At 35.3% G+C, this 17,701-nt stretch overlaps 1 protein-coding gene across 1 annotated transcript in view; it reads left to right on the forward strand.

Moving 5' to 3' along the window:
* LOC149081678 (cell adhesion molecule Dscam1-like) overlaps positions 1-7,145 on the forward strand; it is a 205,439-nt gene extending 198,294 nt beyond the window's left edge. Inside the window, exons 25-27 of the mRNA XM_089237082.1 lie at positions 2,279-2,322; positions 4,681-4,756; positions 6,739-7,145. Coding sequence (XP_089093208.1) covers positions 2,279-2,322; positions 4,681-4,756; positions 6,739-6,863 — 245 coding nt within the window. The 3' untranslated portion in view covers positions 6,864-7,145. The remainder of the gene's footprint in view (positions 1-2,278; positions 2,323-4,680; positions 4,757-6,738) is intronic.
* The last annotated feature ends 10,556 nt before the right edge of the window (positions 7,146-17,701 follow it).

Raw genomic sequence — 17,701 nt, forward strand, 5'->3', positions numbered from 1 at the left:
CTAGAATATCATTCGGCTAATTTTGTTCGTAAACCTATATATTTCATTGTTATATCAGTAAAACAGAGAGAGAGAGAGAGAGAAAGAGAGAGTGCGTGGGAGTACATTTTTTCTTTTCTACTAGTTATCGCGATTAGTACCAGGATATCGTGCGAAATATTGAATTAATTGGAAAAAATTTTCACTAAATATTATTATTTTATACTGAAACTTCTTCCTCTCTATACGAGAGAATACCGTATTTACTGGTGTAAACGACGAGGTTTTTATTCAGTTTTCACAGCTTCAAAAACCTAGATCGTCCTATATGCCTGAGCGAATATGTACAAAAAAATGTCACTAAAAATAAAAAATAAAAATATGGGAATTAACTAAAGTAATAACTTTAGAACTAATGATAATTCTGGATTCATTGAAAATGTAATGATGATGAAAAAAATTAAAGTCAGAATCAGTGTAACCTATACTACTACTACTACGATCTCCTCCACTCCGATGAATTTATTTGCAGGTCCGGGAAGTTTAAAACCGTACGCGTAATCTCGTGAAAACTTCTTTCGGGTTTTCTAACGAGATGATGTACATGCAGGTATCCTTCAGATGGGAAGCGGGGTGTGTCCGGTCCATCCATGTTCAATGTCAATGTACATGCAGGTGTGTGTGTTTGTGCATGCGTGTGGGCACGCGCGCGCGTCCTAACGTATTTATAATTTCAGAGCCATGCTTGTTTTGTGTTACACTAATGTTGCACCCCTGTCTTTCAAATTTTGTAACAATGTCAAATGCTTGAAATTTCATGTTGTTTCAGCATCGTGTTGAAGGTCTGCAGGAGGCTCTACGGAGGTGGGAGAGCGGCTCGCATTCACACCTCGACGTTGAAAATCAGTGGAGAGCCGACTTCTGCCGTCCACCACTATGCCACCATTAACGGGTCAAACCCAAACACCACGATGCCCGCACAACCACACAACGGCCCCGGAGTGTCATTGCCAATTACACAGTTTTTTCGATTGTATTTGGCATTAATATTGATGTTCTAATACACGTACATACCGATATATTTGAAGACAGGTCACTCACCTCCAGCACCCCGCGTCAGGTGGGTGGGCGTATGGGAGTGAAAAATGGCACCACAGAACTCCTCCACCACTCCAAAACTTCATAATAATGAGAAGTGAAAATGTACGTGTCTTTGAATCTTGCAGTTGTGGACGATTTCATAGCACACAGGAGTGTTTTCGCAAGTTGTAACTTTCTGGAGGCGTAGGAAATTCTTACAGCGTATGAATTACCTACATCTCCTTTTTCAATAGATGAATACAGGTCCACTTTTTGCTTGACCCCTATCTGAAGCTGGAAAATTTTGGCTTCCTCTCTCAAGAACATCGAATGGACCAGCGTACGCCTTTTCGAAACGGTGCCGGGCAATATTGTGGGACAAAGACATGCGAAGCTTTGAGTTGGTTCTAATATGTTGGAAGAGCCAGGACCGTAACTAGGATTTTTGCCGCCCGGGACAAACATGATTCAGCCACCCGCGTCAAACATTATTTTGCCACCCCTGCAACTTTAATATTCGATCATTTTATAACGGTGTTCTTTTTTCCCACCCCCTTAATTTTGCCGCACGGGGCAGTTGCTCTCTATGTTCCCCTGTAATTCCGGCCCAAGGAAAGAGCACCCTCGGTTTATTAAGGCCTGCTTCTTAGGTATAATTATCAATGTGATTTTGGTTTCACATTATTTAGAGACAGAAAATTATAGACAACAACGTGTGAGGGATATACAGAAACTGATTCGGGGTAACCTCAATGAGGTCTCACACATACACACAAGTTAAAACAGCTCACCCTTTTTTCACTCTGACGCCGATGCTTCAGGTTGGTGAGCGTAAGGGGCGGGGGGGGGGGAGTGAGAGAAGACGCCACATGTTTATAACAACAACAATTTCACACATTAATACATATGTATGTATTATAAAGTTGAACAAGCTCAAACGATAACAAAAACATACTTTTATATGTTGATCCGTCACAATAACAAATAGAATGTCTTCTGCAGAATTTACCATAAAAATATCTCATTTTACCTTTTCACATACGTTTTCAAACATTAATGTCCCAAGTATATCCGTGAAGCACAGCGCTATAGCTAATACGCAAAAAAATACATATTTTTCTTTCCTCATGAATAAAATTCCTCAGACATTTCTTATCATAACATGGGAATTACTTATCCTCAAACCAAAAAAATGAATGTAATTTTCATTTCATTCCAGGAAAGAATCCGGATTACGCAGAGCCATACAGCTACAAGCGAGAGGTAAGAAATCAAATCCTAATATATGAATTTCATGGGTAAAATATATGTAAATATTTCAGGCGGAATTATTATAGCCAGTTATTCACGCAATGGGAAGATATGAAGAAATATGTCGTCGTGATGAAATTGAAACCCCGTAAAAGTTTTTATTCAACAACAAAACCGACACAAACATCATCTCATTTGAAATTCTTTGGTATTTGTTCAGCGTAACGAAGAAAATGAAATAAAGCTCTCTTTTTTTCCTTGTGTTACTGAGTGTTTCGTTACGCTGATTTCAAGTGAATGGTGGTAATAAATTCAACGGATTCCCAATAAATTTGCATATAACGTTACCCTCGAACGCTCGATGGGATGTTGATTAAAAAAAAAAAGAAAAGAATAACCCTTAATAATATATATTTTCTTTTGTTTTTATGAGACTTTTGTCTATTATAATGCTTGTTTCTTCTTTGTGTAAGTTCAGAGAAAATTCTGATTTATTTGGTTCCGGATGTGAATAACTAAAAATAGTTTGTTATTTTATACAGTAGGCACTGAATTTAAGCTTTCATTTTGTTCATTTATATTTTTTTGTATAATTTTTCATAATATCGTTGCTTACGTAGCATTCGAAGCGAAACTTTTATATTTTCATGAAATATTCGAGTTATTATTCAAAAAAAAAAAAAACTTTATGAATTTCCAATGCTTATATATGCTTTATATAAATATATTTTCCCAAAACAAGTTAATCTTAAAAGGGCAACGTATAGTGTGTTACGATTTCACTTGGATGTTTTCAAACATTAATTCGTTCTTTTGATTTGACTATGCAGCTGTATTAATGAATATGATTCCATTGTGTTTATGTTAGTCCCTATCTCTCTAATTCTTTATTTTTCCTGACGTAGGATTTTTAATTTAATTTTCCAAAAAGATAATTGTGCTCGTCAGTACAGATCTGTTGATGGATATTTTCCTCATTATTTTATAATATTTAATTACGATTAAATAAATGATTAGAGACAGAAAACTTGCGTGGTCTTAGGGATATTAACATATTATATAGGGAACCCCTTTAGCAGTGGTGAACAACCTTTTCAGTCCGTGGGCAAGATCTGCGGTATTTCTGCTGCCCGCGGGCTAGAACTCGTGAATATAGTGCGTCCACATATGGCTCGTATTTTGCGGGTCATTCCAGTAATTTTGGACGGAACAACTCTCTTGTAAAATCCCTTTTTTCCCCTAGAAGGCTTACTTGAATTTTTGAAATCAAGAATTAAGATTATTTTCATCATATAAATTATATTATGATAACTATGTCTCAGAATTGATTAAATTCGTCTCACATATTTGTCAATCATGTACGGGTTTTTGGTATTATATTTTTACCCATTGTGACTTGCGGTAGCGAGAGATGGCAACTTTACTTGCCCTTCACAATGTTTTTGGTTGTGATTGGCAGTTTTACTTGCCTTTTGCTATTATTTCGCTGTAAACCACAACTTCACTCGCGTTGACAATATTTTCAACATTAATTAGTACTTTTACTTTAGGTCTGTGACTTAAAACTTAATTATTTTTAAAAATGAATTAAGCAGTGCAAAACAAAATTAAAACCCGCGATCAGTGTTCACCAATACGTGTGTAGTAGAATGATTCACGCATCAAACTTTCAGCTCACCAAATTTTGTTTCACCTCTCCAAATTGCGTTGAGGAGTGAAAATACTCCTCAAAATTCCAAGTATTTTTTAAAAAATAATTTCTCTGTTGCGTGTTAAAAAATGCTCTCCTCTTTTTACAAAACTCTTTTAAAATTTTGAAGAGGAATGAAAAAATCAAGTTTTTTTTCAGAAAACGCTGCCCGCGACACATTCTCAGGCAACTGAAGCGACCTGCGGCACATTTACAGATCAATTAATTACCTTTGAAACTGTTCTAGATCACTTGCAGCATATTCTCATTTTCACTTAAGTAACCCGAGGAACATTTCCAGTAAACTTGAGTGACCCGTGACACATTTCAAAATCATTTATGTGGTCCACGACTCGTATTCAAACCAATGAAGTTTCCAGCACTCTACAAAATATTGAGTATCCTTGTAGTATACGGTATAATATGCACATCACATGCAGAATGTGCATCAACCGATATATAGTATGCGGGAAAACACAATCAATCTATGATTAATTAAGCAAAAACGTTCTATCACATTTCTAAAATTAGGTTTATTTAAACATGTTTTGAAATTGAAATCACCATTCACTTGAAAATCTAACAAATTCCTAATTGAATTGAATGTAAAGATTCGAATAATATTCAATCTGCCGTCCACTACTGAAATTTCCTAAATCGAAGAATGACTTTCTTTTCAGGATTCGGACGGACTGTTTGCTACGATAAAACGTTGTCCAACCAGACCCATGTGCACTTCGGCCTCTTACAAACAAGGTACGTACGTACGCACGCGACTACTTCTACTCCGACCAATGGATAAGTTCGTACGGACCAGGAGATTTTCGGCCCACTCCTGCTCTTCTTCCAACAAAAGCTTTAGCATCTTCTGGTTTGAAGCGGAGCGAAATTTCCTTTGATTCCTAGATTAACGACTTTATGCAAAGTTTGTATCTACAGCATTTAAAAGGAGGGGTCTTCGCTTCGGAACGTTTGATCATCAATTTTGATTAGAGATGCGTAGACGAGGAGGCTTCTGCTGCTGCTGCTGTTCTTCCCTAGGAATTTATGTATAAATTCAAGGTTTTCCGGGTAGAAAAGGGACTGGGGGTAAAAGGGGTCTCAGATGCGTTGGACGGTAAAATGCAGTCTTTCTCTCTATCTATCTTTGTATTATCCGTTGTAACGGATTCCGCTCCGTTGCGAATCTTAAAGTCTCTCGTATTTCATGGTATAAAATGACAGCGTCTGTCTGTACGTTAATCAAAGGATTATGAGCATAAATAAGCTTGATTCGAAACCAGAGGGAAAAACCAAGTTTGGTCATTCAATACCGTTTGGTTCCAAACGCATGTCGATATATATATAGCTACGGAAAATTATAATATATCACCGCTAAAAAAAAATGGTGCGTTTTTTGGAACTTTTACCCTCATAAATATTCGCGTTACAGAAAAAACATTTCAGAGCAGAACTTCCAGTCTCTGAATATATTTTACATATTAAAAAAGTTTCTGCATAAACAAGACTGCAGTTTTTAATCACTTAAAAAATCTCTTGACTGATTAACTATAACCAATCAAAATAATTAATTACATATATCTTTAGTTATAAATTAATTACCTATATCTGCAGTTATCATTTATCAAGCAAGTACAAATCTAAACTCTACCCAAGAACTACGGAGAGAATAAAGTTGAGAAACTCAAACTTTTTTCAGAATGGAAACTTTTACGTCCAAATAGTAAATATTCCAACATAAATCTTTCCTGGAAAAATAGTAAATGCTTTAAGAAGTTTCTAATACCATCTGGGAAATGGCCAAGAAACTTACCAGACCAGGTAGCAATTGTTTCAAGAATTAGCTAATACCAACAGGGAAATGATCCAAAAGATATGTCAGACCATGTAGCGAGAACTAAGAACTTGCAGACCAAATAGTAAATGCTTCAAGAAAGAGACAGATAAAATAATGATCACTTCAAAACTTTGCTAGACCAAATAATAACTACTTCAAAACTTTGCTAGACCAAATAATAACTACTTCAAAACTTTGCCAAACAAATAATAAAAAAAAAAATTCCAAAACCTTGCCCGACCAAATAACAGCGGTTTTAAGATCTTTGTATTCTAAACAATAAACGTCTCAAAAACGTCCCTGACAAAACGACGAGTGCTTCAAAAACTTGCTAATACTAATTGGAAAATGGTCCTAAAATTTACTCAGAATAAAACTCATCTCTCCAACGTTTCGAGTCATTCACTTAAATGACCAGTCAATGTACTGCAATAGATGTACATAAGAAACAAGGTCAAATAATAAGCGCTGTCTCATGACGTGCCGGAGTCGGTGTCAGGTGACGCCATTGCCCTTGAGAGAACCCGTGAATTGTCATTGGCTACCTGGTATTTCCAGGTCGCATTTTAGTTAAAATGCATTAAAGCAGTGGCGTCACACACCTGATCTGAGATCATGACCATTGAGCTAAGTCGACAAAAGCAACTTCAAAGGGATGAGGCAGCTCATATTATGTATCCCTACTCTCAAGGAAAGGATTAATGAACCTGTCGCACAAGAATGCATTCCTACCCACAATTCATCTCGGCCCCAAAATCACAATAGAAACTGACCAAATTGCGAATATTCTCAAGCGAAACAGCCAAGGCCACACATATATGTAAAAATTTAATGCAGCGTAAATATATGCTTTTAAAAAGTGAATGTTAACTTTTTTTTTCCCCCCCCTTTCAAATTTCAGCTGGATCAGAAGCCGCTTCGCACGCGAGTGGAACAGCCAGCAGCCAATATCACGGCAACGTCGCAACGGGGACATCAGAGCAACATTGGAGCGCTTGCGCGAAGCCAATGCAAGGACCTACTTGAATTCATCGCTTGTGTTTCTCCCTATGCTCAAAAGGAAATGAAAAACAAAAAAAATCAGCCACTGAACTAAATCACTTTTTGTTTTCTGAGCACCAAACAGAGACTATTGATCTGGACAAAAGAAGAATGAGAGAACTATTTAATATTGTGATTTTGACCCCCCCCCCAAACCCCTTACCATCCCCCACACAACCTCTCCTTGGAAGGATGTTTTCTCGTTGTACTGTGATTGAATTTTATATTTTTCAGTCTAACGATATATATACGATTAAATGTTTTTACAAGAATGTCTCATAAGTTTTCTTTATGAGAAAATTTCTCACTTTCTTTCTCCCTCTCTGTCATTTCAGTTTTGAAAGGGACGGGACCGAAAATTTCAGAAATTAGTTGGTACATGATTAACTCTCACATTCCCAAGATGGGTTTTCCAGTACCACATCGATATAAAACGAAATACAGATTTCGATATCGTTCGACGTAGAAATGACAAATTTGTCGATATAATTTGACATATAAAGAAATTTGGATTATTTCAAAAAGTACTGATTATCGTACAAGATATTCTCCTTCGAAACGAAATGCTATAAAAATGAGAGTAATAACCAATTTTAGGAAAAACGACATTTCGTCGTTTATTGAGTGAACGCATTTTCACTATATCGTTCGATATCGGACACGAAAAAACTTCCGACCTCTTTCCGACGTTCGATAATCATTCGATGTTGCTACGTCGGACCGGTAACGATACGACATCCTGACGATATCGTTGTGCTACTGGAGTTCGGTTTCCATCCCGCAGCGAGATTTTTCAATTAAATATTCAAGAAATGCAGGTTTTGCACGTCTGTTAGATTACCTCATACAGTAGCATTTTATTTCATTATTAGTACTTTTTTTACTTTAGAACTTGAAAAATCTACAGCCACATATTGAGAAAATACGAAAAATCTTGGATGAAAGGGTATGAAGTCCTTGAAATGTTTTTCCCTCCTTTTCCGGCAGAATTCAGATTTGAATTGATTATCAGAATTTTTCCCCCCTCTTATTTCACCTTATGATACTATTTATTTGAAATAATGAACTCAAAAATTCATCGAAAAAAAAGACTTCCCCCGTATATTATTTGGACTAGCTCAAGTCCGTAGAAAATCAATATTAAGGAAAATTAAATGTTGTTCTTCCTTGAAAACTGATGAATTGAAAAAAAAACAGATTTGAGACCCACGACATAAGTACCGAAATGAATGAAATTTTCGTTCCGCAAATTAAGTTCGGAATCACGGCTTCAAGAATTAAAAATCAAGTTTGTTCATAAACGAAAAAATAATTTTATATCTAATTATGAAAACATCAGGAACATTGGCCGCTAAAAAAGGTTAATAAGCAAATAACCATTACATATGGTACCCGAAATTGGTATTTTGTAGGACAAAACCATTTTTTCCACTGTGTAAACAGTCTTATTTCAGTAAATATGCTTTTTTTTAATCACAAGTTATTTTTTTTGGAGCGAGAGTAAACTTTAATATTTCTGAGTTGTTAATTCACGTAAATTGTGCATATTTCCAATACTGTTTAGGAAAAGATATGATTAACCTAGCCCTACATTTTTTACTGCAACTTTTGCATCATCCAAAGAATAATATATCAATATCATATATAATAAGAACTAAATATATTCGACAAGTACAGAATTCGTTTATTAGAGGAAAAAATACTTCGCCAGTTCTCTAACTTCCACAACCGAATGGAGTGGTGGTAAGATGCTGGCCTACCATCGTGGATATTGCTGTCAGGCCCCAGGTTGGAGCCGGGAAGAGAATACAGATAACAAGCTATTTGCCCTAGCCACTTCGAGGTGGCCAGCGATAGATGGCGCCTTCATTTCCAACCAACTCGTCAATGGCGGTAAATTGCAATCTCACGATATGCAGAAGCATATTTATGGTTTTGCCGCGTGTGGATTACACGAACTTTGCCTCCTTTCTCTATTTTTTACCACTCATTCCTCGAATTTTAACCCGCTTGACCCCTCACCCATGCAAAAGCGACGTCCGTGTCTCTGTCACTCTTATGGTCACTCCCATGTTTGCGTACTCCATACATGCACACGCTCTAGGTCACTCTTTTGGTCATTTACATGCTTGCACACGCTATGCAAATTATTAGGTGGAGCCTAGCATATCATTTTGATCGAGGTCCGATAATGATGCCGGGGCGGTCTTGAACATAGCACGTGAGTTAGAGAAATATTAAAAATTAGTTTGAATTCTGTTCAACAGCATTATACCCATCAAGGGTTCCGTGGAACATTCATTCAAACAGAGCACAACTCCAGTCTATCGCTCAAGGCAATTTACTACCAATCGTGTTGTTCCGGAAGTATGAGTGCCCCCCCCCCCGCCCTTTAAATATCCTGGGTCCCCCCGGGTTACGAAAACGATTATATACATTATATATTTCACGCATAATACACAAAACTGATTCGCGACATTTGGCCAGTCATGGCCCAGTCTTCAAAGTTCAGCAGCTTCACGAGCCTAATTGGAGCTGTTTCCAGTACGCTGCCTCACGACATATGCCCATACGGGGCGCAGCTTTTTCCCTCCTTCAAGTAACGTTCGCAGATCCTGTGAACAGTTGAGTGGTTGGCTCCGAAGTACGCCCCAGTGCTCGGTTCAGTCCTGAGCTTCGTAATCATGAAGGGTTCTGTGGAACAGCTTCCTAATCATCAAGGGTTCCGCGAAACACACTTGTCACTATTTCGGTTATTCACAAATTTACACACGCATTGGGCCATTCTTATGGTCATTCAAGTTCTTGCAGACACTCTAGGTCACTCTTATGGTCATTCAAGTTCTTGCAGACACTCTAGGTCACTCTTATGGTCATTCAAGTTCTTTCAGACACTCTAGGTCACTCTTTTGGACATGCTTGAACACGCACTAGGTCGCTCTTTCAATCTCAAAATTTTTTCGGCCTTTTTCCCATTATAACAGTTTTCGTTGCAACCCAATTCTCAAAGTTGCTGCCTCCCTGGCCTACAGCCCACTAAGTGTCCCCTCCGTAAATACGCCACTGGAGATATGACCGGAGTTGGTGTTAGGTGAAGTAGTAGCTCTCCAACTTGAGAGAATCAATTCCCTCTTTTCAGACTCTCTATGAAAGGATAAGTAAACGGATTGGAATGGAAAACAGAAATATCTCTCTCCTGTGAGTCCATCTGATTATGGAGTACTTTCACTGAACCTGAAGTCTCAGAAAATTACTTACTAGTGCTGTAAAAAAAAATATTTCACATCATAAATATTTTCGAAATTTATGTGCGTTAGGTCAGGTTTTTTTTTTTTCATACTTTTCTGGTATCACTGAGTATGTCCTGGCAAAGTAATGATAGGCGTTCGATGTTTCGAAAAATAAGTCGTGAATGCCTTCAACGGTAATGATCACGTATTAAATTTGTTTATGATCAATATATTTTTGTGGAAGATAACGCGTGAAAATTCGTGGTATTCTACCCGGTCCTAGGAATAATAAATCAAAAGGATATATACGTATATTCACGATATGTTTGAATACGAATCATACGCTTTTACTTATGAATGGATGAATGTCCCCGTCCTTCTTAATAGTCCACATCCTGATGTCTTGGGGGACAGTCTGCAATCGAGCTCTTCTTCTTCTTCTTCTTCCTCAAGGTACTACAACTTAATGGAGCGCTAAAAATGGATGAACTTGAGGACAGTTTTTTGGCGATTTACCAACTGCCCTAGAATTTCCGTACTGATGAATTACCCATCGCGTTCAAAAACATGGGCAATTTTATTATTTTATTTTTTTGAAGATCATTCTTCTCCCGCAATCGATGTGGACCATCGTAGACAGAAATCATCTTATGCAACCAACGGAGTTGCTGCTTGCATGGTTTCGTATCAACAGAAAAGCAGGAAATATTCTCTATAAAAGTTTTCCAATATCAGCTGTATGTTGAAATACCGACGGAAAAGACAAAATTTTCCTCTCAGGGCCGTTATAACAGTGCTTTTCTACACCAAAGATTACGTTTGCTTGGCACTTTTTATGAGTTCGTTTATTAAAAATATTCATATTTTAGATCAGTGTTTCACATAGTGGGCAATATCTCCCCCGGTGAGCAATGGAATGGTTCAAGTGGAGATAGAAGCAACGAGTATAACATAGGATCCTATGGGTTCGCTTGAATCGATGGGGGTGGGGGGGGGAGCGATGAGAGAGAAAAAACAATTCTGAAGAAGAGGGGGTGAGATAGTGTGCAAATATAAGTAGTTTGGGAAACTATGTTTTAGATGAATGAAGCTTTTAAATGAAATACAGATTGATAAAACAGATGGAATATGAATCGATTTTATAGATTTTAAGACGTCAATGAGCATCGATGTGAAAATCGAGCGTTGAAAGCAATTCATCGTGTATAGAAATTAAAAGTACAAATTCAATATAAAGTAGACGCAGCTTATTAGAATCAATGATATTGTTATCATTTGGATATTATAATCACTTTCGCAAATTACGGAACGGGCTCATATCATAACCTGGGAATCATTTCGTGCATGAATATCGGGATTTTTCTGCTTATGTTATCATTTTTTTATTCCATCCAATGTTTGTTTTTTGCGCATTTTGAAGCTGACCAAATTCAAATTTCTTGCTCTGATCATAAAAATCAATTACAAAGGTGACAACAAAATAAGTTACAATTAATAATAATACAATTAAATATAAGTTGACCATACATTTGGAGACAAGGTACAAGAATAACGTAAGGACAAGACAGTTATATGCATGTTATACAACATAATTTACACGAATTTTCGCAATGCTATATATATAGTCAAACCTCGTTAGTGCGTCTCCCGGTTAACACGTCACTCCACTTACCGGGTAACTTTTTGGAATTCTCCTCTGGTAGCAATTGGCACAGCTATGGCTTATTCCGTTTAACGAGTCACTCCGCTTACTAAGTGATATTTTTTTTCTCCCTAGAGTGACTCATTAGCTAGGTTTGACTATATATAATGGAATTCGACAGGACGATTAAACATTTCTCGACGATCCCAAACACTTCAGAAAAATATGGCCCACCGGGGTGTTTTGTGTAAAAGAAAAAACGGAGCTATCCCGTTTTGTCTGAGAAAACGGGTCAAATTGAAGATATTACCAGCTGTATTTTCTTCGAATACAGAAATCATTCGGTTAATGCTATGGAAAAAACCGAGTCTGGATGGGTTCACATTAAGCGGCATGCACTGTATTTCCAAATGTATTGGTCTCCGACCTTTGCGAACTTTGAGGCCTCCTTGCGTAATTTTTCATGAGAACCAGGGGCTTTACCAGAAACATAGACACCAGTTAGTAAATTCTGGTAGTCAAGGATCACGGAAACCACTGAGTCGGAGAATTGATCAAAAATTATTCTGAAAATTAACTAAATATGTGTTAAGACTGAAGTCATTATGGATATATAGTCCCTCATATACAATACGAAGAGTGCTTCATATTCATGCTTCGAATTTTCAATGTCTATACTGTATTTTCACAAGAGACCCATTCATGCCCCTGGGGCGAATTTAGAAGTTAAAACTATGGATTAAATGAAAAAAATACTTCAATTCGTTCCTTAGGATTTATTCTTACCCGTGACATCTGAAGACCCCTCCCCCTTGTTTCCAAAACACCAGTCAACAACTCTAACAAAGTCATCTTCGTTAAGATTTTATCAGCCGTTCGCTCTTTTATTCAGATCTCCAGGGTCTCCGAGGATGTACTATGCGAATCACATCCTATTACTGTTGGTGGTCAGTTGACATCGGAAAAATAGAACGTGAATAAGACATTGATGGATTTTTCATGGAATGAATAAATAATTCGTTTCGTTCTCTCATTTGGTCTTGCATTAGTGAGTGGACATATCGCTTGCGTTGTCGTAAATAATTTTTATTTTAGTATGTGTTCGATCACCTTTCAAGCTTTCAAGGGTTCTTAAACTATGAGTCGTGGCCCGAACTGTGGTTGGAATGGCTCTGAGATGGATACTTGTATCTATAAGTACTATTACATACATACCGGTTATGAATTAATATGTTTCACCACTGGTTATCGGAGCGCGTCTTAGAGGTATGGGATGGGAACCGGACATTTTTATGAACACTTGCGAATTTGAAATTAATGAAAGGCAACATGATTCCAGAATTTATGAAGAATAATTATGAAATTGAGGAAACATTATTCTGAAATTAACTAAAAACTACTCTCAAATTAATTGAAACTTAGTCTAAAACTACCGAAGTATTCAAAAATTTGATGAAAAATAATTTTAAAAATGATGAAAACTATTCTAAAAGTCATGATGAAAAATTCATGAAAAAAATTCTGAAATTCATAGAAAATTATTTATTTAAAATTATTAATATTTTAACTAAATGATGCATTGAAAATAATTCTAAAATTCGTAAAAATATGCTTTAAAGTTAATGAAAAATATTGAAAATTATAAATCATAGAAAAAATATCATAAAATAACAGAAAGAAATTTTAAAACAATGAAAAAAATATTCTAAAATAAATAAATAATCTGTTTTAAAATTAACGGGAATCAATTTGGAGAATACAAATTCATAAAATAAATTATCCAAGAATTTTATAGAAAATCCAGAATTCGTAAAAGAAATAATATCAGAATTAGAAGGAATATCTTTGAATAATATGGCAACACTTGTGTTTGATGTAAATAACATGATCATCACGTATTCCCAAGAGATCTCTATGATCTGTCCAGGGAATAGATTCAGAGTCTGTTTAAATGTCTCTCACATGAATTATTTTCATTAATTTCCAAGACTAAACATATATCAAAAATAATAATTTTAGAAATTAAAAACAGACCGTTGAGTTGACTACGTTGTTCATACTGGATAGCGGCAATAAAGTTTCTAGGCTGAAATTATCCATTAATTTCTCAGTCGTAATTAATAACCGCTTCTCTATAGAAAACCTTTCAATATTCCTGATATCTCTGACACTGCAATTTTTTTTTTTACTATTATTAAGAGAGAAAACGTTATTAATGTGTCAAATGATGAAATATAAAATATGGTTTTAATACATCTTCCCGAAAAATAAATTGCTCTATTCCGTCAAGCATCGTATTAACTTTCTACTTGACTAATAAAAACGTCAATAATTTCTATTTTCGGTATCCCTATATGGATTTCTCAATTGAAAACAGCAAAAAATTCATGCTTTCAGATAACGGAAATAATCCATCATGATTTGAAATTTTGCTTCTCGCAGGTTGAGTAGATAATGAGCAAAGCCCTGAAGTTTAGGCACTAAAAATAGTCACTCTCATAACACACATAGATGAGATGACTTAAAATTTTAAAATTGTATTCGTTAGGCTTGCTGTAACTGTGATTGATTTTAATCAACAAACTTATTGTGTTAATCAAGTTAATCGTGTTCCAGATTTACAATCAAAAACCACACGATGCAAAATGCAAATCTTATATACAAATACAACGCCACAACAGGCAAAATGCCCAACGAGGTGGCTGATAAAAAGATGCCCATAAAAATATGGATGACACATATTTCAAAAATACAGCAACCAATTAAAAATGCAATTTACACAAATTATAAACAATATAGACACATGGTAAAATATTATACAACGCCCATAAAGAATACTTATGGTTGTCTTATTCTAAGTATGGATAATTTCTCGATTTACCCCAACATGTTTATCGTATTGAAACTAAACTTGTAATTGGAAAAAACCAGAACTAAAATTGTAAATGGGAAAAAAAAAACTCACCATAGCGATACCTTATTCATAGGAGGTGTCACGATTCCTGAAGTCGATTTTTCGAACATGACTTTGAAAAATATTTCATTTAAATCACAATCAAATGCATAATAGTTCGTGTCAGAATTGGGTTATTTTTTAAATAAATAAAAAAATGAAAAAAAATAATTACGAATTGTGATGCTAACAGGAACAATATAGAAAAAATAGTTTGAACGCGATTTTTTTCTTCTGTTCATTACCGACCTCTCTGCATTATAATAATGATCGTAAAAAACATTTCGTCCGGCAAATACGTCTCGATTCAAGATACTGTTGAAAATATGGTATTGCAGAAGGTTTAATAATTGTATGAACGTTTTTCAAAATGTACCAATAAATGAAAACATGTAAAATGTGAGAATTTGGCATATAGTAATTCCTTCTATAAAACACATCACAAATGTTTAAATATTGTAGTTTCTTTGAATTGTGTTTCTGCCAAATTTATACCATTTATACTATACAAAAAGATTTTATTTATTTATTTATTGATAAACTTACACAAACTCATACAAATCTTAAATACGCCATCCATCTCACAGGATTATTTCTCTCTTCTTATAAACTCTATGCAAGAGTACGTACTCAGGGTGTGTTTTTTGCTGCAAAATGTGCTTAGATATTCCAACTGTAAAATTAACTTATTGAATGCTAATGGTTAGGGGTTATAAATGTAATTTTTTCTGTTTGACCCTCTCTTCATAGAGCTTACTTTTCCTATTATTTGCAAGCAGATGCCTGCCGAGGAGCTGGAATTTATGCATGCAATGATAAAGGAAATTACTGCCTATAACATCTTTGCCATAACATTTGAACAAAATAAAAAGCACTATTTATATGACTTACACCTCCATTAAATTTAAAACGGCACAAAAAATTCATAAATTATGATACAATGCTGACAAAAAAGCAAAAGAAAAAATTGAAAATGTAGAATGAAACCCTGTCATAATTTTAAATTTCTCTTTTGTGCAAGATTTTCGACGTCATCGAGACATTTTTAATACCAATTTATGACTCTAATACAATAAAATTAATTGGTTACATAACTCTCAAGTAAGGCACTGTTTCTTAAACAAGGGAAATTCGACCGCGAAATCCCCAGAACAATTATATCCACCTTCGTAATGGTAACGAACTAACCCCTTCCTACTTTCATGAAAAATATTTCATTATAAGCAGGAAGGGTATCTCGTATCAATAAAATGCTTCCATTATGAACAAAATCTCCAATTTCGTACAACTTCACAAGAATGAAGAATAAATTTCAATAATTACTTGAGTTTTAGGATTTAATGATGGGAAATTATTATCCCAGAGACCTATGAAGGGATAAGTTCATGTTGTTTTTTAATACAAAAAAAGTTGAAGCACAACCACTCAAAGTAAGTAGTTTTTGAAATTTTCTGTTTTGAGTCTGTTTATTCTTCTGATCAACCTGATCCCGATTCAAAGATTTTTTTGATCTAACGAATAAAATTCTAATTTCCCCCCGATTTGTTAGATCGGGATTCGACTGTATATATTCTTCCCATCTTTAAGAATCCAGCTTGGAGGGAAACAACCACGTCAAATTATTAGACAGGCGGTAATAAATTATACCTCGCCATAACAATATGCAAATAAGGTGACATCAGAAAAGGGAAGTGACCTTATTTCTTTTTTTCCCAACTGCGCTATACAAATCAAAAAAAGAAAGTAATTACTGAAAAAGTATTGCGAACGTATATTAGTGAAGTTTTCCAGTTATTATTTATCATCCTATTCATCATCTTCGAAATTTTTTGAAACATTTCAACTTTTTTTTTTTGAATTGCTATGTCTTAGCATATATAGTTTTTTTTAGATTGTATATTACTCTCACGCGTTTATCAGGTTGAAAAAAAAAATTATCCTTATCTTTTCATTTTTTCGTGGAATAAATTTTAATGATTGCAGATTTGCGGTAGCGCTTTATTTCTCGTCGTTTGCAGTTTTAGAGCACATTCAGCAATAACTGGTGGCATTTTGACAAAAATTGGCGATACCCGATATTTTTCTTCGTGTTTTAAAATTATCATAATTATGCATCAAAAACTCGAGTTTTGATTTGATTTATGCTAACTTTAGTTTCACTTTTTAATACTGCGGGTGGACGACGGAATCATCACTAATGCCTCTTAACAGTCAATATATCTTTTTGCGAAGAAATATATAGTTATATAAATAGCTTAAAATACATAGAAGAAAGAGAAAAAAATGTGACATTTCACAGACACTTCTAATCCCCGTCGAAATGCATTGACAGTAAAAGTGACAATCGAACGTTTTGGAAATCCTTCGATATCTAAAGCAAGACAGCCAGACAAAAAGTTCAAAATAAAACCAAAAAAAAAAAAAAAGACTTGAATTTTCATCTTTTCTCACGCCTTGATGGTCGCTCTTTCTTCGCTCACTGCATTCAGTTTCGGTATTGAATATCTAAACGCCATATTTTCCCGCTCTTCGTATTTTTTTCTTCTTATCCATAAACGAACGAATTTCAATTCTGTCGTATTATGGTTCACGGTGGATGGTTCCAGTTCTTTCTCCCGACAGACTCGCTTTTATTTTTCCCAGGATGACATTTGTGTCACCGAATCACAGAATCGGAAAATGATTTCTACGCTCGTGTCTCACGTACGTAACTGTACGAAATAAGACAAGCAGTGTTTCTCTTTGCATGTATATAAATAAATATATATATATGCATATAAACTATATGGGATTTCCGTATTCATAAATAAACGTCAGCTTCGACTAGCAGGGCACGTGTCGTTTCACAATCATTGTGTGAGACAACATGAGCATCATGGGAGAAAATATACTAAATGTTATTTTTTCCCCTAGAGAATATGATAATGAAATGGCATTTACACGAACATTGTTACTAAGAGTATCGTTCCAAGGGATTGGAAGCTTGCTAATGTTGTTC

This window comes from Pholcus phalangioides, unplaced genomic scaffold (assembly GCF_987345545.1).
Source record: "Pholcus phalangioides strain wild (caught in Gottingen) unplaced genomic scaffold, Ppha-v1.0 ptg000009l_1, whole genome shotgun sequence".
Classification (NCBI taxonomy): domain Eukaryota; kingdom Metazoa; phylum Arthropoda; class Arachnida; order Araneae; family Pholcidae; genus Pholcus; species Pholcus phalangioides.